Source organism: Ascaphus truei, chromosome 5, assembly GCF_040206685.1.
Source record: "Ascaphus truei isolate aAscTru1 chromosome 5, aAscTru1.hap1, whole genome shotgun sequence".
Taxonomy (NCBI): Eukaryota; Metazoa; Chordata; class Amphibia; order Anura; family Ascaphidae; genus Ascaphus; species Ascaphus truei.
Genome location: NC_134487.1, coordinates 155,588,349 through 155,612,508, shown reverse-complemented (window position 1 = coordinate 155,612,508; position 24,160 = coordinate 155,588,349). Strand labels below are relative to the sequence as shown.

The following is a 24,160-nucleotide window of genomic DNA, read 5'->3' as shown; positions in this document are numbered from 1 at the left end:
TTGACTAGTATTTACATAGTAGAGCATTTCAGTATGAGGTCATGCCTTAATTTGGACTAACCATTGATGTTTTAGAACAAGCTTTCAAGCGTACTACTCTCTTCCTCAGGTCCAGCAATACTGGGTTACAAAATAGTCTATGCGTTTAACACAGATGTGAAATCCAAGGTAACCTAAGACAGATGAGGTACAAATCAGAAATAATGGCCAAGAGGCACAATGATGAAAAAGTAGATAACACATTATTTAAATATAGCTTATATATAGTGTCCCATCACTTGAAGACATACAATTGTTATCCTTTATGGAAGGCAATCTCTTAATGCAACTCATGATGACAAGTGAATAGCCAAACAATAGCCAAATCGTTGGCAAGGCAATATATTGTAAAGTCTCGCTCATCAACTTCCTCTCTAAGGCACAATCACTCGTTTTAGCAAATGCAACATCATGAATATTGCTATTCAAATGCTTCCTTTAATGTAACAAAACTTAGGATTCACTTAATTGGACCTTGTCGTACACCTATCCCTCCAATTTACGTAAGGGGAAGAGAAAAAGGTCCCCCCCCCCCCCCTCCCAAGAGTCCATTAAAATGTCTCTCCCCGTGTCTCTCAGCCTTCTCCAGTGCGTTTATGCAGCATGTAGCATTTTACAGCTCTCATGTTTTAGGCTAAGTTTATGAAACCTGAGGGACAAACGCACATGGGCTGCTGAGATGTTTTTATATACAGTACAACACAAAAACAGTTCAAGAGCTCGAAACGAGGAAGGAAGACCTGCTCTCGGAGTTACCTGAAGGGCTGGCTGTCAGGGTCTGTGTCTTTGAATCCCATCTCTTCTAGCTTGCACCGTCTGTACAGCTCGTAGTGGCGTGTGTGGGTTTGCTCTCGGAGGTCCTCCATGTTGACCCGGATTAGCATCTCCCGCAGCTTCACGAAATCACAGTGGCTCTCATTTTCAACTACAATCAATTATTTAGAACAAAAATATTGTGTGTAAAAAAAAAAAAATACAGCGGTTGACAAATCACCCAAAAATCTACTCGCCGAACCAAAAAAAATCTACTCGCCGAACCAAAAAAAATCTACTCGCCGAACCAAAAAAAATCTACTCGCCGAACCAAAAAAAATCTACTCGCCACCTAGTCCCGCCCCCAATCCCCCCATGCTTGGGCGGCCATAAGGAGGTCGCCACGGGCCTGTAGGTGAATGGATTTGTCGAACACTGTGTGTATGTATACATTAACAGCAGTGCAGGGATAGAGGAATAAATCCCTAGCGATGCTAACCAGGAAAAGTCCATGTAATAGATGTGCAATTCACAACACTAAAATCTTCATTTCCTTCCAAACAAAACAGCTTAATAAGCCCAGAAGTCCATATGCCACAATGACTGTAATCAGTATATGAACCACTGCATAGGTCACAAAAAGCCACTATCTGCAAACACCCAATAGCCTTATATTAGGTACAGTATATCTTATGTGGGTGTGAGTGGCTAACCCAAAGCTTGATTGCAGTAGGTAGGTATGTTGTACTCTTTGATAAAGCGTGGGTGACCACACGCAACGCGTAAGAGTGTTACTCTGCTGTTTTTAATGTGCCACCAATACATTTTTGTACTTAGAATGTTTGCAGTCCTGGTTCATATATTTTCCTACAGAACACCTACAAGCTCATATTGAACACCCAAAATAACCACAACATATATATAAGCATATAAGTGGTCTGCCGTGTAGTGGCTCAGGGGCTTACAACAATTTGGCCAAAATGTTAAACTAAAAGACCATTTTATTTAATAGATATCTATACATATATATTTAGGCACTGTACCGTGTATAAGGTTCACTGGATGTGCACTGAGCTCTGTCTGTGTTTTATGTTCTGTCTCTGGTTTTCATATATTTTCCTCCAAGGCAGCTGGACCGCCGCTCATGACTCTCTTGTACGCTATATATATTATATATACTGTATATTTTCAAAAACGAATAGACGATACTGTTCCGTGCCTAACGAAATGCTTTTATTTGTGCGAGCTTTCGAGATACATTGATCTCTTCCTCCGGCGGTGTTACAAAGAATAAAGCAAGAAAGGTTTTTTACTTAAGACCAGTGCATCCTGGAATGTATCTGACTGGAGCCTATCCCTCCCCCCCCCCCCGTGACAGTACAATTAGAAAAAGACACACATATAATCACATACTTGTGGGTCTTGTAGTCTGTAGGCATACCTTGCACAACTCCCCATGGGTACTGCCTGGCTCGCACCAGTTTATTCCCCACCTTGACCTCCTCTGTACTCCCCACCACAGCAAATGGAAGATGAGCCTGTGACAAAAATAAGACTTCCGTTTTCTCATAGAAGGTAATAACAGCACATAGAAGGCAAGAGGGGAAAAGGAAGGAAGCAGTAAAGATATGAAGGGCAATTCTGCTTTAAACCCTTAAAACACAAAGCAATGAATGGAAGGTCCATATGGCAGTGACCGGGTTCATGTCATATACTGCAAGTCCAGCAAGGTTGAAGTATTTCATAGGCAGATTAGCATGCATTCCCCTTGTCCCCTACCTACAGTATCTATACAGTTATGTCCAGTGGTTGACAAATCACCAAAAAATCTACTCGCCACACAAAAAAAATCTACTCGCCACCTAGTACCAAACGTGTGCTGCTTGGGCCAATATTTACTCGCCCGGGGGTTAAATCCACTCGCCCGGGGCGAGCAAATGTATAGGTTTGTCGAACACTGGTTATGTCACACTAAACATGGCAATTTAAAGTCTGTTTTGGGGGCTGTTGGTTTTATGATTTCAAAGTTATTTCTGCTCGGACGTTCAAATAATAATAAAAAAAATGTATAAAGTATATATTTTTAGGAGCACGTTCCATCACTATTCTGTCATCAAATATTTTAAAAAGTACAGCACGAATGCCCCACGGCCATTATCTGGCCAAGACCAAAGTGGCTTAACAAAACGTTGTGGTACTGTGCCATATTAAAACAATTCTACACCTGTTGAACCCCAGGAAAGGCTTTTTGGCCCTTCATTTAGAAGGAGTACAACGGTTATACCGGGAAAACAGGAACGGAGACAGGCTTTCTAAAGCAACGGAGAAAGCCGCAAATCAGCGGCCCCTGACCTCCGGGGACCAGCCTTTCTCCAAGATAATTACTAGGTTTGTGTTCTGGTAACAAACGCAAGACAAATATGGCCAATAAATAATCTTTATCTTATGCCATTTGTTTGTGATAAGATAGGCAGTACACAAAATAAGAGATGCATTGTTATCCTGGTTTTGTTCAGTTTGTATAGTAATTCTGTTGCCATCGTCATAACATTAAATAAAAAAAAATCGCTGATGTGCCTGAATTCATTGGAACTCTAAAAAAAAGAGAAGCGTTCGTTTTTCACATGATGCAAATAAGCACGACTGTTACTTTAAGGGCCGTTGCATCTTAAGGAAACCGGTTACACCAATTTGCTCGCGATAAAAACATTTTAACCTTGCTACATGGGACTGCCACTTTAAAAAGAAAGGTGGAACCCCATTTGCACCTTCAAAAGAGAGCTGATCGGGGTTTATAAGATACTCCTTAGATTGTAAGCTCTTCGGGGCAGGGATTTCCTTTCCTATTGTCTGATTTTGCTGCGCTTATTGTATAATTATAATTCCCTGTACTGTATGGTCTTTGTGAAGCGCTGAGTACACTTTTGGCGCTATATAAATAAAGACATACAACACAATACATTGGAATGCTGTTCCACTTCAATATCACATCCTGAATTTCCTATTCAGTGTTAACGCTGCTGTACCACAAGCAACACATACACTTTTCTCAGTTTACACTTCGGTCTCACATAAAGAGGAACAGAAGAGGTTACGTGGAGAACAGTCCGGTCGTTGTAACTTGCCATCCCCTTGTCTCAGCTGGTAAGCACAGGTACTGTACCTGAATAAAAACAACGCTGCAATACCAAACAGTATCAGCAGATGGCACTTGCGTGCTGTTGCAGGAGAAAGACTCCTTCCCACCCCGCAAAAGTTGGCTTGTGAAAGCTGGAGGCAGGCAGTGGGTGTCAGATTGCATTTGCTCTCTATCCATCACATGAATGAGATGTCAGAACCAAGAGGCGAGAAGAAAATTAAAACGCTTGGGACAGCAGCAGAAAGGAGAATCCGGTTACGTTTTTAGCAAAGTCAGGATGCTGCAGTCAGGACACAGAGAAAGTAGGAAAACGGCTATGCAATTTATTCACGCTTGGCGATACCAAGTACTACAAACGTTTCTATTCGTTCAGGTTTTGTTTAAGAATAAAAAAATATATATAGTTAAAAAAATAAATCTCACTTTCTCTTCTTTGATCATAATGCGTCCAGTTAGCATTGCCGCATCGTTAATAAAATAATTTGCGCTCCTGCGTGAAAAGCACAGTATCACTACTTTTGCCAACTGGAAATGTTACGACTCTTCATGGCTGTTAACACGTCTAAAAAGATGTTCTTCGCCAGGTTCCCGGGGTCCTCTTAATGCTGGAATGGATATTATTATACCAGGAGCAGTATTGTGTCTGGGGTGCAGAGTTCTAGAAGTTGGGGTGAACTATCTGACCACTAAGTTTAACTCCACGTAAAAGTGACTCAAATATAATGCTCAACAAGAACTTAAAAGATAGCATGTTGCCTGCTCGTTAAAATAATGAGAGATCCTTACTTCATAACCAGCGTAGCCATACTTACATTCATTACAGAATTGATCTCTGCCACAGCATCGTCGTCTGTGGGGAACGGGTAGATCTGAACTCCATTGCTGACCAACTCGCTCATGATCTTGATCTTGAACTTGTGAAGTTCACTCTTCGAGATTGTATCGGCTTTGGCTATTATGGGAATTATATTGACCTGTGGAATGGAGGGATCAGTGTGTGAAGCGCTGATGATGTGTTTACCTCCCACTTATTAACATACAGAAACATTTGGTTCTCATACACATTTTCTATTATTACTCACAGATGGTGGGAAACCGTCAAACAGATAAACCCTCAAGGTTTTTTTTTTTTTGTTTTTTTAGCAAAGATCCTTAATAAAGTTGCAGTCCCTCTTAGGACCTAATTTAATTAGTGGCAGTCATATGTTTAATAGGAGGTAACTAGGATACATACACCTTTAAAAATAAAATTAAAAAAATATTACACATTTTATTTATTCTATAATAATTTCCTGACGAGGTTTACAAACATTGTAACCTTACATTCAGACAAGGTTTTATTGCTCTTATCAAGTTGGTTATTTTATCCGTAGAGGTTAAAGCATAATTTTAACCCGTTTAACCTAGATCAGTTCACTTTGATTTTAAGAGGAGTTTCAAAAATGAACATCCACATATCCTTCTCATGTTCAGCATTTCAAAGTAGTATTAGATCTATTTTTTAAACCTTTTTAAAGGCAAAGCCAGCCAATCAGTAAGTACAGCATCTGGTTGGCCAGTTAAGGCCTCGGCCATGTTCCCTGTTTGCTGGCGGAAGCGCGCTGAATTAGAGCGGCTTTAGTAGGGGCTCACCTGTGCTTCCGCAAGCGTAGGTCTTAGGGGAATTTAAAATTCCCCCGCTTGCCGGCCCGACAGGCCGGTCACGTGAGCGGTTCGCCCAATGAGGGCGAACCAGCTCCGTGACGTCACTGGCCCGCTCCCGGACAGTGACGTGCCCGCCCCCGGCCCGTCCCCTGACGGCCCGCTGACAGCGCATGCGATAAGCAACCGCAAGGCCAGGGAAAGAACCCGCTTTCCCTGAGCCTCAGCGCACCTCAGCGCACCTCAGCGAGCAAGCAGGGAGCCTGGCCGAGGCCTAAGACCAACCAGAAAAGAAAGGTTTAAAACAAAAAGATAACAAAAACCAGTATATAAGTGCACCTGTAACTGAAAATAAAGTGCACTAAATGAGGATGTGGAGTTTAAAATAAAAACCATGGGGGGATACCGAGCAGTAGTGTTAGAATTATTATCAAACACAGTTTCATGAAAACAAGGTTACCTTTCAAAGCAGCCAATACTGGGGATGCAATACTGACCAGGACTATATATCTAAATCATATTTTCTGTTTAAAGAAGCAATACGGGTTTCAATGTTTTTAATAGTATTTAAGCAGGGGGTCTCCAGAGCTGAACTGCATTAATTTCAGTTCCGGGGACCCCCCCTTCTGGAGGTACTTACTTCTTTAGGGGGTGCCGGTATCTGTCTTCAGTTTAAAGCCCCAGGAAACTCGGACCAATAGGAAGCCGCACTGGATTACATCACAGCTTCCTATTGGCCCGTGTGACGCGGGACTTTTAAACACCGCCATTATGTTAGGCACACAAATTCCCTGGCTGCAGAGATACCGGCACCGCTAGGGAGGTAAGTATCTCTGGAAGCAGGAGGTTCCCCGAGCTGAAATTAACATGGTTCAGCTCCACAGACCCCCTGCTTCAAACCTGTAATAAAAAACAAAAAAATGAAACATGTATTGTTGCAAATATTTAAACAAATAGTACATTTTTGAGCCACGCTAATTGTCGCTACTGATCCTAACTGCCAGTACACTGCCCATGGTACTGTAGCAATGGTGTAATGGAACAGCGCGTACAGAATGTAATCAAGGTGTTCCTTTTCAGGCCTATTACACAGCCATTAAAAGCGGAGGCCGGGCTGTTTGGAGACCTTCAGGTAGTGCCATGTACTTGACAAAGTAATACAAAGTTACTGAGTAACCAGAGCTGCATATTTAATAGAGAGCGTGCTATTGTCTACTTGTCGCCAGAAGCAAAGGTTGCCATGTTGCTGCCTAAATGGCTTTGAACTGTCCTACAAAATAAAACGGATTTCTATAGAATAATACAACGCTGATGAATGACAGATCTGAAATAAATACAAATCTGTTAGGGGCATGTTTGAGATTTCTTCACAATACCTACAACAGGGCGTCTTTGGTTTCACATCTTCAGTTGTTTCCCTGCTCGACGATTCAAAAAATAATAATAATAATAATATATATATATATTTTAATTCTTAAATCAAGAGCCCAAAACCTAAATTATTATGGCTGCTAAGCCCCCCTCTGACTTTAGTAAACCTCAAAGAACCACACATGAGAAGATGAGGATGAGACTTCTTTTCTGATGGGATTCTTTGTAGGCCGCATGAAAAGCAGCGCTATTCTGTCTGGTGGAGTGGGGAACAGGGCAGGAGGAATCGTCATGTGGACACTCAACTGCAAGTTTTGGACCTTTTAATAAGAATTGAAATAAAATCAAAAACATCTAGGAAAGAAATAAGGTGGGCAAAGTGCTTTAAAGGTCATCTTGTGGATCTCACTTTCAAACTAGATCATATAGGATGGACTTTCCTCCATAACAATGGAAGTCTTGGTGTATTACTTGAGCGTTTTTAAACATAAAATATGTTCACTCACTGGACATTTAAAACTAAAAAAAAAAAAAAAGTCTATCCAAAATGATGAGTAACAGAACACGAAGTTTAGATAAAAGGAACAAGTGCATCAATAATTACGTACACTGGCAATTTCCACAAAAGCTGGATCAGCAGGACAGAGTACCAGGTCTCAGCTGAGCGCAGAATTAAGTCTGAGTGCAGAAACCATGGCTTAACCATATCAGACAGATATGATCAGGCACTGGATCTATACAGCAGAATGAATCTACAAATGGGTTTAAGCAGGCACAAAGAGCATAGAACTCATTAGCAAACTAACGGGGGAGGAGCAAGGAGAGCATGGAATTAAAGTGGGTATAGCAATAGCAGGTTTATCCGAAAGTCTGAGTTCAAGGCCAGCTTTGTGAAAATCTCACTTTACCTTCTTGTGCTCTCTGCAACCTACATTGTTACCTGTGCCAATTGTCTATACTGGGCCAATCTGTCCACCATTCTGAGCAATGTCAAATCTACAAACACATTGAGAAGCACAAGTGGAAGAGGCAGAGACGTCTCATACATCACAGGTCATTTAAACACGAACAGGCTACTGAAAACCAATTTGCAGACAAGAGATGTTTGGTTCAGTTCTTCAAGTAGCAGCTCAAGTTTCGTTTTTTGATTGATTGAGTGGAGGGGTCTCCCAGGGCAGAACTGCTATCGTGCAACAACAATGGATTACACCTCATTATTAGTCCCCTAAACACTGGCCATATCTGGGGAGCCCAGGAAAGAAAACTAGTAACCAACTATGGGCATTCCTAACTGGTTTCCTGGCAAGGGCTTGCCCAGTGACTACTTTGGGGTAAATGCCACCTTATGTTTAAGTTGACTTTTTCAGTAACACTGGGGTCCCGACACTGCTGGACCACACTATTTATGGATTGGTGAACACTTGGCTTCCCAAGAGATTAATCATTTAAAATTTACCAGTATAAATAGTTCTGGTGGATGTTTTACTTTTCAAGATGACATATCTATTTTATTTTTAAATTCTGCAACTCCACCAGCTCATTAAAGTATTTTATTACAATATTTAAAGCATATAGAAATAACAATATATTTTAAAAATAATTATATATATATGTATATATATATATATATATATATATATTGCACATGTTTCTGTGTGTGTGTGTCATACACATACACACACATGTATATACACACTGAGCATTTAGAAATAAGTAAGTGAGCTGTGCACTATCCCTGTCTCACGCTCTCATCTAGTTTACTTTATCGGTGGAGAATTGCCTGGAGCAGCTAGTACAGGTGTAGCTAAACAACCACTCCCCTATATGAATGGGAACAGGAGTACAGTAAAAGCCTTTATTGCTTTTCCCGCATGAAGATCAAACAGCAAGGTGTGTAAGCTTCCTGGCCTGCCAGCTGCACAGCTCTGCTACTATCCCACGTAATTCAAGTTAACTATTGAAAACACAAGTCCAGAGAGTTGGGATTGGTTTGTAGCAAAGACGGCAGTTTAAAAAGGCATACACTTCTAGGAAAGATATGTTTATGAAAAACCTGCATTCTAATAGGTTAAATGTAGCAGATTAACACTTCGAACCTATAGGTGAATTGTGTTTGTTTTGTCCATTGTTTGTAAAGTAGTTATCATACCCCTTGCCTTACCACATAAAATCGCACAGCATACTCTGCTTTCAATGCAGCACAGCACTCTGGGTAATTACATGAAAATGAGCACTAACTGTTTAAAACAAAGCCTTGCCTAAAGCAGTGCATGGCCAAATAAAACTACTCACAGACCGCTCTCTAAACCTTTTGTGTCTCAGGGTGAGGATGGGCACTGGCCTTGCATTGTGAAGCTGGTCGTGGCCACAAACTAGGTACACACGTTATGGCGAGTATAAAAAAGGGACAAAAACCCTGCGGTTTAGCGATTTATGTTAAAGTGGATACAAAGCAAAAAGTGACACACAGTGTTTATTTGCAGGTAATTACCCAGAATCCTTTAATGCAGTGGAAGTACAGTATGCTGTGTGATTATGGGGCATTATGGACCTGTCTGATAGTGACCGTCCACGTAAGGGTTCTTTATCATCGCTGTACGATGGAGGGTTATTGTCCAGATCTTTTTCCAGTATACTGCTATTGGCCCGAAGAATTTTATTTTTTGGTACCACCTTTTTTTCTATAATATGACACAACACACGAGTCGTGACAAACAAAAGTTTATGGTTCAAGGCTACGATACCTTTTTAGGGGAACAACATGACCATTGATCACGGTTCAAATTCTAGTGTACAGAGCTTTCAAAACCTCCTTTCTTCAAGTGCACTGTGGTCAGTGGCAGATTTCACATTTTGCCTCCCACAGGCTCACGCTGGCAGCGGGGCCGGACCTCCTGCTGCAGCGTAGCATGTCACAGCAATCCATCAAGTGACATTATGGCATCATTTGAGGCTGGGTTGCTATGACAACGTGATGATGGAGAAGGGCCACTCCAAAGAAGGTAAGACCCACTCAACACAAAAATTGCAGCCCCCAAAACAAATTGCAGCACTAGGCTATAGCCTGGTCAGCCTCGCGGGAAATCCGCCTCAGACTGTGGCCAAACCTTGAACAGCCCTACGAGGTTTTCGAAACTCTGTAGACTATAATTTAATCTATGAAGAACCCTAATGTTGGGCCACTAAAAAGGCATCCCACACTAGAACAACGCTACATTTCCCCAGGACTAGTGCGGTAACAAACTCTGCACCACGACGCCCTGCTTGGTAGATTCCCTGTTCTGTAGAGGTAAATGCATGTATTGTGATGTGCGAAACATTGCAAGGTTTGCTATGGAAGAGGACGGAGATCTTGGTACCTTACTGTCCAGCTTTTTCATGGTGACCAGGTCCAGGGATTTGAGGGAATGCCCGGTGGGAGTGATGAAGTACAAGCAGACGTGTATCCTGGAGTCATGGTAGTTAAAAAGGGAACGCCGAATTTTCAGCTCTTCTTGCAGGTAATTCTCAAACTGCGTGTCAATGTAATCAACGACCGGCCTGTAACTGCAAAAAGACACCATGTAAGGCTCTGGCAAACGCCCATGCGCAGGCTGTGAAGAAATATGCCCTTCATCGAAACGTCATCACAAATCCCTTTCAGCAACATGCTCGTTTACTCTGCACCATCTAGTTCAGGGGTGCTCAACTCCAGTTCCCAGGACCCTCCCAACAAGTCAGGTTTTCAGGATATCCCTGCTTCAGCACAGGGACAGTCTTCAACTGAGCCACATGTGCTGAAACAGGGATAGCCTGAAAACCTGACCTGTTGGCCGGTCTTGAGGACTGGAGTTGATCCTCCCCCCCCCATCCTCACCACCCTGATCTAGTTAACCCCCTTACAGTGAGGCGTGACAAGGCTCTCCAGGCTCCTGTGGCAGGGGACAGGTTAGAGCAGGTGTTTAAGGTACAGAAGAAAAAGAATGAAGTAGAATGCCTGACCTGAGGAGGGAAGAGGAACTCTCGAAAGCTTGTCCTATAATATGAATGGTTAGTCCAAATAAAAGAGGTATCAACTAATACTGAAGTACACATTTACTCTGAACTGGAGGAAAAATTAAAAGGTTACCCGTCCCATTTTAAAACATTCACACAGTCATTCACACAACATCAAACACAGCGCGCCAACATTTTAACGCGATCCCGGTTATAACGCAGTCTCGATCCCGCGTTAGGTTCAGCTGTATACACACACACGCAGCTGGGATGGCCGCTTTAAATTGTTTATAAAACATTTTTGGGGCCTCAAACCAGAAACTGCATGTTTAAAATGAGACAGTCCATCTTGGGACACAACTAAAGATAGCAGTGTGTTTTATTAGTTAAATGTAGCGGATTGATACCTTTAAAAAAAAAAAAAAAAAGATTCATGGTTAAAAGGCACCCCCCTCTCCTTCCCCCCCACCTTGAGCAAAGGCAAGTTGGCTACGAATATACTTAATATACTTGTGAGGACACAAATCACTTTGGCTAGTAGTGTGTTGGAAAACGTAGTGTGTGATTTACGTTGGTTTTACGGATTTTTAAAGGAGTTTTCAAAGTCCAAAGCAGGAGAGAAAAAAATACATTTGGTGGCAGCCCTGTGCTAGGTATTAACACAAACCCTACATACACATCATACCATTGCCAAAACTTGCTGGAAAGCAGGTGCTACACTTCTTCTCTGATTTATGTCTCCCTAAAAGCAAGAGGCAGCTGTTCTGTCTCAGACAGTGCAAATATTTCTGGAAAAGCTTCCTCAGACAGCAGAAGTGAGCAATCACCTCAATTACTTTAATTATAGGCTGTGCCATGGAACAGAAAAACAAGGTTTTATTTGCTTGCGTTACCTGGTTTTATACGTCTGACAAGTTAAACAGGCTCTCAGGTGTAAAGTCTGGAAATATAAAGCTGCAGTCCCCGATACGGTTTAATTAACCATATGGTTTCTTGCTGTAACATTTCAACAAGCATGTTGCATGCAGTGATTGAAACCTGTCTGTTTATGAGTGTGATTGTTGGGTTTTAAAGGAATAGTATAAAATGAGTGTTTGTGGTTTTAAAGTGGCCAATACATCAGGAATCTGTGTGTCGGCTCCTTATGTCACTGGGCAAGTCCCTGCAATTCCTCGTGCCCATGGCACCAACAAATCTATTGTAATGTCTTCAAGTTATGTACGTGGGATTGAAAAATCCTCCATACGGAACACGGACACCTAACAGAACTATTATAACTAGGGCGACCAGATGTCTAGGTTTAGCCTGGACAGTCCCGGTTTTTAGGGTTCTGTCCCAACTTTTTGGGGTGCTGTCCCATTTTTTTTTTTTTTTTTAAATCCTGCTGGCTGTGCATGTGCAATCGGGACTTGCCGGCTGCTCGGGCTCATGCGCGCTCGGCACTTGTGATTGGCGTTTGCAAGTTCTGATTGCCCGTGCGCGTTCCGCAAGTGCAGATCAAGCATGCGCAGCGGCAGCGGGCAAATGCCAATCGCGCATGTGCAGTCGGCGCTGCGTGATATTTGTCCCGTTTTTTGCCGGGACCAATAAGGTCACCCGAATTATAACCAAGGAGTATGGGAAATATTTTACAATCCGTCCTACTGCATAAAACCCCTTCCAGCATGGCGTAGTAAATACGGGGTCTTCCCGCCTCAGAAGTGTTCATATGGAATAACACCGCTTCGTACGTATGGCCCATTATGGCACATTCCCTTAGATGAGGCAATTGCGGCTCTACAGCATGGTAAGTGCACTACGGAGTAGCACTTTGCTGCTGAAGTGTTACAAAGGGTAATAGGGGTCAGTTTAAAACATGAACAACATGGGTGATCATTGGTGTGAAGGGCTTGGGAAATAAAGTGCTTGTAATTATTCGCAGTGGTAGAAGGAAGCATGGGATAGATATAGATCTTCAATCCTGCTGGCCGTGCATGTACGATCGGCACTTGCTGGCTGCTCGGGCTCATGCGCGATCGGCACTTGTGAACTGCGCATGCGCGATCGGCACTTGTGAACTGCGCATGCGCGATCGGCGTTTGTAAGCTCTGATCGCGCATGGGAGTAGAGCACCCCTGGGTTAGGATTATGAATATTGCATTTGCCACCTTACCTCAAGCGATTGAACCCAGTTCAAATCCCAGTGTCAGCTTCTTGTGACCTTGGGCAAGTAACGTTATCTCCCTGTGCCTCAGGTGCCAAGATCAGACTGTAAGCTCATCTGTACAGGGATTCATTGTGCATGCAAAATTCTATGTACTGCACTTGCAACATTGCTGGCAATATACATACAGAGAAAAAATATATATTATATTTATATATCAATATATCTATTCCATATATCTATTTCCCCTTCCAACCATATTTTTAAATACCCCCTACATTTTTATTTGTACCCATCTCAGAATGAATGGGTTTACCCGGAGCCAAATGTTTTCAACCCTCTCCTCAGAAACCATACCCACACCAGATTTTAAGAATAACCACTGCACTTGTACACTGCTGAATGCACCCAATTTATGTCAGAAATGAATACTGCTCAGTTGCCCCCAAAACCCTGTCTGGCTTAAGGCATCGGGTCGAGGTGTGTGAACACTTCACCGAGTATCTCTTTGGAAAAGTGGGCTTTTGCAAATACAGTATCATCTCCGGAAAAATAAATCCCTGGGAGTGGGCAAATTGCACTTCAAAAAATGTAGGATCTGAAATGTAACATAGGTTGAACTTCATGATGGACAAGTTTTTTTTAACCTCATCTCTTATGTACTGTAACTAACTACATGGATCAGAGCGGTAGATTTGTTTGAATACTTTTTACGAGAGAATGCAGAAAACACCACCTTGCCGTTGCAAAGACAAAACTTGTATGAAAACGATCAATATCAAAGCAGGCAAAAGCTACAACCAGAACTATATATGCACTGTACACACAACTTTGTTGTGCCTTGACATGGACATAAATGATGTACGACTGTAAAAGCGGCTATCCCGCTTTCCTTTTTTTTTAATAAATAGGTTTGAAGCAGAGGGTCTCCCGAGCTTAACTGCGTTCATTTCAACTCCAGGGACCCCCTGTTCTGGAGATACTTCCCTCCATAGGGGTGGCCGGTAGCAGCTCCGGCTTTACTTTATGTAGGGAACATAATGGCGGCTTAAATGTCCTGCGTCACGTGGACCAATAGGAAGCCGTGACGTCATCCTTTGCAGCTTCCTATTGGCTGCGTGACCGGGAGATTTAAACCTGCGGAGCTGCTACCGGCTCTACCCTATAATAAAAAAAACAACATGTTCTACTGCTTTAAGTAGCTGAACCGACCCATTCAAAAGAAAGTTTGGTGTTATAGGAGGTGCATATATTCTAAGGTCGATCGAAGGATTATGTTTATTCTGCACACTAGAGAAATTATGTACTTTCTATGAAATTAGCCTCTTCTGTGGTTCTGTGGCAGCAAATTGAAATGTGCAATTTACGAAGTGTAGTACTAATTTTCATCAGCTAAAAATATTCATCAGAACTACAAAATATAGAGCCGTAATAAAAAAAGAAGGTATTGAGATTCAAACTATAGTAATATACTGTGTTCTAACTCAATGGAAGATTTCAGCACAATCAGATATATAGATACATGGATATAGAAACCTCATAGTATCAATAAGTGCAGTTGAAATATAGGTAATTATATAATGAATTAATCCTCAGTAAATTCACTTTAACACAGGGCTGTAAGAGGTACACTTAAAATAATCAGACAAAACCCAATTAAGAAAATCATGAGACTTGCCTGTCATCTTTGTTGATTTGGTCTCCAAATCCTACTGTATCCACGATGGTCAGCTTCAGGTGCACACTGCTCTCCTGCAGTTCATATGTACGTGGTCGCAGACGAACGCTCTTCTCATAGTGGCTGGCCTCTTCCGTCTCGAAAGTCGTGTTAAATAGTGTATTCATTAGCGTAGACTTCCCGATGCCGGTTTCACCTAGCAGACAAAGCGAGGTGTCCCCTTATTACACACAAACACATGCTTATCTGAATGTGTAATGTGATTGAAATTGCCCGAAAAGACTATTGTAATCACCAGGACCCTCACACTATTATAGCCACAAGTCAACAGTAGTAAAGAATTTGGTTAACCCAAATATTCTTACAAACGTGCCACATCTAGCACTCATAAATACCCACAGCAAGGGTTCTCTAGGACCAATTCCAGAACGTGATGTTAATCAACATTACAAAACGTTAGTGGCAACACTTCAGCGGCAAATCTCCAAAGATGTGCGAGGATCTGTTTGCACCCAAGGGAGTTGCATAACATCTCTCAGAGAAGTAAAGATATGTACTACATGCCAAACAGGCATGAAAATCCCCAGGGAGGAATGTGAAGTTCCATCAAATAGGAGTCACACGGAAGACTTGTGACAGCGCCATCATTCCTAACCATGTAACAAGCAGGCGTTTGCCAACATATGGGATGTGTCTTGGGAAAGGTCCACGCTTACATCTGCTGAATGCAGAGGACCATGTTCACAACATCTACCTCGGATAATGGCCAGAACACAATGAAGAAGCAATACAGAGTATGACTATACTCTTCCAACCCTTGTTTTCAAGATCTGAGCATCAGCCACAGCAGGTGACCCCATAACATTGCTTTAGCCCTTTCAAAACCAATTAAAACACAGATCGATAATCTCGCACAGTGGGTAAGTGAATCACCCTACAGAATTAGGATGGTACATTTTGCCAGGTTCTCCGTTTTGCAGTAGTGAGATGAGGAAATCAATGTTGGATGCGTACAGAGATACTTAGGATCACTCTTCAAAGCAGCATTTGTTTCAGTTTCCAGGAAGTGGGGTTCATATTTTACTTGTGCTAGAATATACAGCAACTGTCACTGCAGAAAGGCGCCAGAACACTTTGCATTGTAAAGACTTAAAAAAAGAAAGGTTGGAACGTGTTATATCACACACTGAACGCAACTTACCCACGCACAGGATGTTAAAGCAGAAGCCCTGGGTGACAGATTTACTAACGAGCTGATCCGGAAGGCTGTCGAAGCCCACATGGCCGCCCAATGCGAGGCTGCGTTTGTCTTCGTTCTGCAGGAGGAAAGGCAGCAAAAATAAATAACTAGGAATGTACTCAATGTCAAAGGGGAAACAAATAGTGGAGCCCTAGGAAAGGTTACCATCTTCCCGGGATGAACAGACAGGCACTAGCTGCTGCTGCTGCTGCTGCACTGATATCCTCCCTGGGCAGAGACCTGGTTCTGTTTTGATATGCTGCATTCCAGACATACTGGTAATTACAGAAAAGACATCAGTAGGAAAAATCTGATCTTGGTGGTGATCTTAAAGGGAAAGACCTGCAGAGATCAGGTGTAATGTAGATCAGAAAAGCCCCAGTTAAAGCGCCGCTGTTAAATATGTAGCACGTTATACATTTCTCACAAGGCACAATAATAAGTGATCAAGCTCAGAATGACGAGCCCAAATTAGCAGCGTTTGAGATGTCGACTTGTTCTCAGCCGTGGCTGCACCTGCTCTGCAATGCATCAGGCTGAACGAGATTGCGGGTTTAGAGCAATTTTGGGAGCTAAAAATAAATAAATAAGTGATATTTTGAGCATGATTATTTGCATGTCCACAACCAGATTCTGAATATCTGCAATGTATATACCCTCCGAGATTTAATACTCAGAGACCGACTCGGGAAAGCTATGCGAGACATGCAGATTGCTGTGCTTACTATACAGGTCTCTGCAGAAATCACAGCAATGCCGGTTAAAACAGCAATACGGGGCCACTTTTTTAATATACTTTTTTATTACAGGTTTGAAGCAGGGGTTCTCCGGAGCTGAACCCCATTCATTTCAGCTCTGGGGACCCCCTGCCTGCAGAGATAGGCACCCCCGTAATGGGTGCCAGTATCTCAGCAGAACGTAATGGTCCAGGTCACGCGGAGCCGTACAAGATGATGTCACGGCTTCCTATTGGTCCGCAGGGCGCGGGACATTTAAGCCGCCATTAGATTCAGGATCACAGTTTCTCCGCTTGCAGAGATATCAGCAGCACTGATCTCTGCAAGTAAGGGGTCCCCGGAAATTAAATTAACGGTGTTCAGCTCCCGAGACCCCCTGCTTCCATCCTGTGATTAAAAAAAAATGATATTTATTTTTTTATTTTTTGTTTAAATTTAACCCGTATCGCTGTTTTAAATGCATAGCTCAAGTTTCTTCCACGTGAGAAAAAAAAGCAAACATTTGATATCATTTCCCCCAAACAACCGTAAAACATATCAGCAGATACTGTATAGCTAGAGAGCAACAGCATGAAAAGGTCAAACTCATTGTAGACATCATGAAAAGTTTAGTTAACAACAAGCGCATCCTCAGTGTAAATATTTTTGGTAAGGGGCCGACGTGAAGCCCAGTGCTTCAGTATAGAGGACAGGTTAAGAAAAACCTTACTAGTTTTTCAAATATTTGCTACAGGATTTTACACTAGACACAGTACAAGGGTCTCACAACCCCCTACAAGTGTAGAAACCAAATTGAACAGATCACAAGGTTGCTCATATTTAAAAACTCGGCTTAAACTTTAGCTCACATTTGGCTAAATCGAGGGGGTGGACAATCATAAAATATTTAGGAGCCAGCACTTTGCGGAGCAGGGGGGGCACCCAGATTAGTCAGTGGTGCGTCGGCAGGTCAGTCAGTGGCGCGTCACAAAGCACAGGGGGGGGCAGGTCAGTCAGTGGCGCGTCACAAAGCACAGGGGGGGCAGGTCAGTCAGTGGCACGTCACAAAGCACGGGGGGGCAGGTCAGTCAGTGGCGCGTCACAAAGCACAGGGGGGGCAGGTCAGTCAGTGGCACATCACAAAGCACAGGGGGGGCAGGTCAGTCAGTGGCGCGTCACAAAGCACAGGGGGTGGCAGGTCAGTCAGTGGCGCGTCACAAAGCACAGGGGGGGCAGGTCAGTCAGTGGCACATCACAAAGCACAGGGGGGGCAGGTCAGTCAGTGGCACATCACAAAGCACAGGGGGGGCAGGTCAGTCAGTGGCGCGTCACAAAGCACAGGGGGGGCAGGTCAGTCAGTGGCACATCACAAAGCACAGGGGGGGCAGGTCAGTCAGTGGCGCGTCACAAAGCACAGGGGGTGGCAGGTCAGTCAGTGGCGCGTCACAAAGCACAGGGGGGGCAGGTCAGTCAGTGGCGCGTCACAAAACACAGGGGGGGTAGGTCAGTCAGTGGCGCGTCACAAAGCACAGGGGGGGGGCAGGTCAGTCAGTGGCGCGTCACAAAGCACAGGGGGGGGCAGGTCAGTCAGTGGCGCGTCACAAAGCACAGGGGGGGGCAGGTCAGTCAGTGGCGCGTCACAAAGCACAGGGGGGGGCAGATCAGTCAGTGGCACGTCACAAAGCACAGGGGGGGGGGGGGAAATGTAGGCCCCAGGATTCCGCCCCCAGGTAAAATACGAAGAAAAAAAAAAGAGAAAAAAAAGATGGATTCAGAAACAAAGCCATCTCAAACTCATGGGATAAATGTACTGTTCCAGAATATTTTTAAATATGAGAAAGTAGCACTAGTGCCATGCAAAGCGGTCTCTTTAAGCAGCGACATTATTTTTCTTATCCTGCTATGCTATTCATCTCAAAATAGCACCTCGCATAATACAATCCAAAAATGATTTGTCCCCAAGGTATGCTAGAATAAAACAAACACAGCAAGACCTGAAAATACATGAAAAAGCCTGTTAATATGGCACTTCAAGCCCTCTCTAAATACTCTGCATGTAATAGGCTTGCCTTATTTTTATTGGTTATCATACAGAGAGACGACTGTTCACTGCTGAACACAGAATGCGTATAATAAGAAAGAAAAATTCAGTTATTTAAAAGCATTGTCACATTTAGCAACATGTGTTGGCCAAACTATAAAGTAAGAATATAACATAAAGTAAAAATATATTGCAAGCCATATAACACCTTCATACTGCTAACACTTGTTCAGTAACTCAAGGTATGCTTAACCAAAGCACTGCCTTAGTGACGCACTAGTACTGCATGGACCGTGCCATAAGCCCTTATAATGCATCGTGTATGTCGTGGGCAATTGCTTTTTCTAATGGGTGGCCAGGGCTGCTCAACTCCAGTCCTCAAGCCCCCACCAACAGGTCAGGTTTTCAGGATATCCCAGCTTCAGCACAGGTGGCTCAACCAAAGGCTGTCGCCGTCGCAGGCACTATAAGCGCAGCCCCTGTGGGGAATTATATCATGAAGTCCCCTATGGTTGGTGGTTTTCCATTTTGAAGTACTGACGCAACAGAACTGTTACTTAGGGGCTGTAAAAAAAATTGCAATGGAACTAGTGTACATTTTTATAGTAGTGGGTTCTAACCCAACAGTGTTCTTGTTATTGTTATTGAGAACCTTCTAGAGAGCATCAAAAAATTTTTTTTTTTTTAAAGGATGTATCCTCGCCCAAATTTGTTGCTGGTTATTTTGTGTTGAAGGGGTTAACACAAAAATAATGGCATGTAGTCATCACCATGCGAGTGTGTATTAGGGAGTGTGTTTTTATGACACTTGAGGAACAAAAACGTCCTAAAAGCAAAGTTCCTTATTTCGATGCTCACTTTTATGAAATCTGTATTGTACAGCGAGGTATAATTATCAATGCAGAATCACGCATACTACAGTACCCTCCCCATGCTGCTGCCATCTCACTGTTTGCCAAGCGATCGTTCATATATTGCATAGCGGTACAAAGAAGAAGAAAAAACACAAATTAAAGCGCTGTGCTTACTGATCATATAAAATAATAATAAAAAAAGGATTACGAGTCCATGGCTTGTTGACTTTAGTGATGCAGACCATTTTACATTTGGTTGCACTCGACATCTCGTTGTAATATGCTGCCAAAAAGGCACTACATTTAAATCGATGAAATAATAGAAAGCCGTTTTGCTTTCAACAGTGTCACATTTTAAAAAGTATCATAGGAACCTGGGGTTGCATTTACGAACAATCGTTATAATAGCGTTATATGCAACGGGGAATGTAACGTTCAGTGGTAATCAGAAATGCAATTTAAATTTTCAACCAGTTCTTTAGTGGAACTTTATTCAACTTTGTGGGGTGTTTCCTACTACGGCGCTTTTTTGTATTTTTTAGATGGGTATAAAGCAGGTGGTCTCCAGAGCTGAACCCTGGTAATTTGAGCTCCCGGGACCGCGTCCTTCCAGAGATACTTCCGTAGCTCACGACGGTAGCAGCTACGCAATATGGCGGTTCAAATCTCCCACAGCACGGGAGCCAATAGGAAGTCACGTCGTCCATCGCGGTTTCCGACGGACCCGCGTGCCACTGGACATTTAACAGCCCGGTAGTAACTAGCATGAGCTTCTCCAGTAAATATCTCAGGAAGCCCTCCGAGCTGAAATTAACTGGGTTCAGCTCCAGACACCCTCTGCTTTACACCTATATTTAAAAAATAAAAAAGGATTTCAGAAAATACTCCTTTAACGCTGATTGACGTCACCCCGAGGGCCTTAATGACATACGCTGCACGTCGTGGCCTTTTGGTCGCTTTCTAGGCAGCGTTCTGATCACCGGAAACAATTGCGTGATCGCTCAGGAGACACCATGGTGTCAGTAGGTAGGTAGGTGGCAGGACCCTCTGGCACTGAAAACGTTAATAAACTGGTAGAGTGTCTAATAACTCATATCATATAAAGAAAGGTTTCCAGGGAGGGTGGCGGGAGCTCAAACAGTTGATTATTTGCCATTATTGCTCCCAGGTTTACAGTCAATAAACTTTTACAAAATATATCGGAGTTCAAACAATATTCAGTAAGTAGGCAGGTGCCGTGCATCAAAGTTTGGAATATTCTGAAGCCCTTTTACTGACATAACACCCCAGCTTGCAGTGGAGCTGCACTGCGTTCTAACCATCAGACTAAGAAATGAAACAGGAAGACAAAACCAAAGTGAAAATGTATGCCGCTGACGTGAACTGAAGCATATGGTATATGCAGGGGTGCTTTGCTTCTACACAAGAATTAGAAAGCGATTCAGCGTTGCAGAGGCGTTCAGATCATCGAAACATAGCACAGGTATGCAACAGCTGTGTGTTTGGGTTGCTTTCATTGCCATGTATTAAATGCAATCATCTTGGACAGTTCGCTGCCAGTGGGACACTGCAGAGCACTTCTCTGCAGTCTTCCCTGGCAGCAAACGGGTTGAAGTAGCAGAGCCTTGACTTGCAAGACTATCACATGATGGCTCTAAAAGAGCAGCGGTTAAACCTACACTTGTGCATCTTTTTTGGTTTTAAAGCACGAAGAATCTTAAAGTAAAAATAGAATTTCACATCTAGTTTATTAAATAGGATAAATATGCCAAGCAACTTAAAAAAAAAAAAAAGAAGAAGACTGCAGAGCTTTGTCTCTGTGTTAAAAGGTGCGTTTGTCTCTGTGCCATCTTCCAGTACCAGTACTTTTATAAAGGCAATGCAACCATTAAGTAATGGGACATTAATTACCCTGTCGGTCATATTGTTGCTACATAGTTTTATACAGAAAAAAATAATAATAATACAGTATTCCCGTTGGCGTCATGATATTAAGCATTTTAATAAATCTGGCACACGAGGGGTTAATGTTAGTTACAAATGGTCTTAAAAATACAAGACGTTTTTATGGCCGGTTAAACTCCTGACTAGACCAGGACATCTGGTTTTGTATGTGGTGTGGGGGGGGGGGGGGAGCGTGGATTGAAATATGGCTCTCCTGACACTAGAATAAACGAAAACCATTTAAATGTACCTGGAAAGGCATTCTTTGAATGATCTGTGTAATATCAGGTGTGTGTGGCCAACATGGCAGCCCAAAGGTTTGGGTAAAGTTATTAAATATGGAATCCTGGGCCTGACAGCAATCAACAACAACAAAATCGATATTTCTAACCGTTGCAATTACACAACTCAAATTATACTATATAGGGTTTTCTATGCATCATCTCCAATATCTATGTCTCATGCAAAAATAGATGATAGGTAGTCATATTTCATATTCAGGCTTGAATATTAACAAAGACGCAACAGTGAAGAAGGCGCTTATCTAAGTATTACAGAAACAGTTATGAAGTCTTTTATATATTGAGGCAAAGTTTAAACATCAAAAGGTTTTTTGTTTATTCAGTCGTAAAACTGTTATGGGGCCTATTGATGTAAAGGGGTGGGTTGAGCACACACAGAAAAGTGGATACATATGTTGTTTTCAATTAAAGGGCTTTAGTCTACAAGTCATGCATGTGAATTACAGTATGAATGAGAATTCTACAGTGGTGTTTTGGGATCAGACACGTGAATTCTCATCTTTCCTACGCCAGTGACCTCTCTTGGAAGAGCCTATTACATATAGGTAAAATACAGGGAATTCTGATTTCTTTCATTCTAAGAAATAGTCTGCATTCTAAGAAATAGTCTGCATTTTATACTGTGTTTCTTGTAATAATCTTTTTTCTGTAACTTAAGCACTGTACTTTTTGTATATTAAAGCTAAACTTTAATAAGTAATTCTTTGGGCTCCGATTTGAACGGTTGCACGCTTTGTAGAGAGTAAATAGCAGACGACACAATCCTATATGCACACAGCCATAGCCTCTCTGACCTTCAACACATACTTCATTCTGACTTTTTGAGACTCGAAAACTGGATTTCCCAAAACAAACTGTTTTTAAACACATACTTCATTCTGACTTTTTGAGACTCGAAAACTGGATTTCCCAAAACAAACTGTTTTTAAACACTGACAAGACTGTAACAATGGTATTTGGGTCCAAGACTAAATTTTTAAAGCTTCCAGTGACTGAGCTCCTGATTAGAACCAACGCTAACACCACCCTAACCCCTGTCACTAGTTTAAATACCTGGGCTTATGGTTTGACTCCCACTTAACATTCGGGATGCACATTGATACCCTGACAACCAAGACCTATGCCAAACTAGGGGTACTTTACAGGAACAAATCCTCCCTAAGTCTCCTGGTCAGAAAGCGTATCGCACAGCAGATGCTAATGCCAATTATTGACTATGGAGACATAGTATATGGCTCGGCACTTCAAACCCACCTTAGCAAACTTGACACCCTCTACAATTCAATTTGTCGTTTTGTTCTCCAATGCAACTACAACACACATCACTGCGATATGCTCAAAGAACTAGATTGGTCATCACTAGAGTCTAGGCGCAAAGTTCACCTTTCCAGTCTTGCCTTTAAATTCTTCATGGGCAAGCTACCCAGCTATCTGAACAAGCTCTTCACCCCTACCACTTGCAGCACTTATCACCTGAGATCAGACTCCAAAAGACTGGTCCTGGCCCCATGGCTCAACAAGGTATCCGGACGTTCCTCCTTCTCCTACCGTGCACCCCAAAACTGGAACAACCTACCAGAGACTCTCACATCCACCACCAGTTTAAGTTCTTTCAAATCTAAGGCTGTCTCACATTTTAATCTGGTCTGTAACGGTTTCATACGCCCATAATATATATTTTCTTTAACTGTGCACGCAATGTCTTGTATATAATGTATACCCTGTTCATTTATGTAACTGAATTTGTAACCATGTATTATTTGTTTTACTCTGTGCCCAGGACATACTTGAAAACGAGAGGTTACTCTCAATGTATTACTTCCTGGTAAAATATTTTATAAATAAATAAAATAAAAATAAATAAATTACATTGTCGGACACATTTTGCTATAACAGATTTGTTTGTGTTAAGTGCATAGTTTTCTTAATAAACAGGGACCAGAGACTCTGCAAATTAATATTTTTGATAATTTCTATGGTGGTGGAAGCAGATTAAAGATATACATTGCAACGGATTGCGGGTTTATATATATTATTAATTCTAGGGACTTGTGCACAGGTGAAGGCGAGTCAGCTAGGTAGCTGGGTGTATTAGCCCTCCTCAGATATGTCACATGCTCACTGGTGTGCCATATGTGACAGGTGGTTTAAAATATCAAAAACGTAGGTGGGTATGTATCCAAGATAACACAAAAGGGAGCTATGCAGACTCTCTCCTTGAAAATCAATCCAAGTCTGTGGAAGAGACGCACCTATTTTCAAGCCTTCAATTTGCCAATTTCAGGGTCTTTGAATCTTTGGAGTGAACCAGTTTGGGCGTCCAC

General features: G+C 42.4%; 1 protein-coding gene across 7 annotated transcripts in view; it reads right to left on the bottom strand.

Moving 5' to 3' along the window:
• The window catches only part of SEPTIN8 (septin 8), a 113,245-nt gene that overhangs the window by 35,724 nt on the left and 53,361 nt on the right, over nt 1–24,160 (bottom strand). For 6 of the 7 annotated variants that reach the window (XR_012801754.1, XM_075601102.1, XM_075601104.1 and 3 more), the window contains exons 2-7: nt 15,941–16,055; nt 14,740–14,935; nt 10,303–10,489; nt 4,744–4,905; nt 2,234–2,330; nt 796–964 (exon numbers count right to left, since the gene is read on the bottom strand). Coding sequence is in view for 6 of the 7 variants with exons in the window: in XM_075601102.1 (XP_075457217.1) it covers nt 796–964; nt 2,234–2,330; nt 4,744–4,905; nt 10,303–10,489; nt 14,740–14,935; nt 15,941–16,055 (926 nt within the window). In the remaining variant the exon portion in view is untranslated. The remainder of the gene's footprint in view (nt 1–795; nt 965–2,233; nt 2,331–4,743; nt 4,906–10,302; nt 10,490–14,739; nt 14,936–15,940; nt 16,056–24,160) is intronic. The other variant, XM_075601103.1, reaches the window with a different exon arrangement.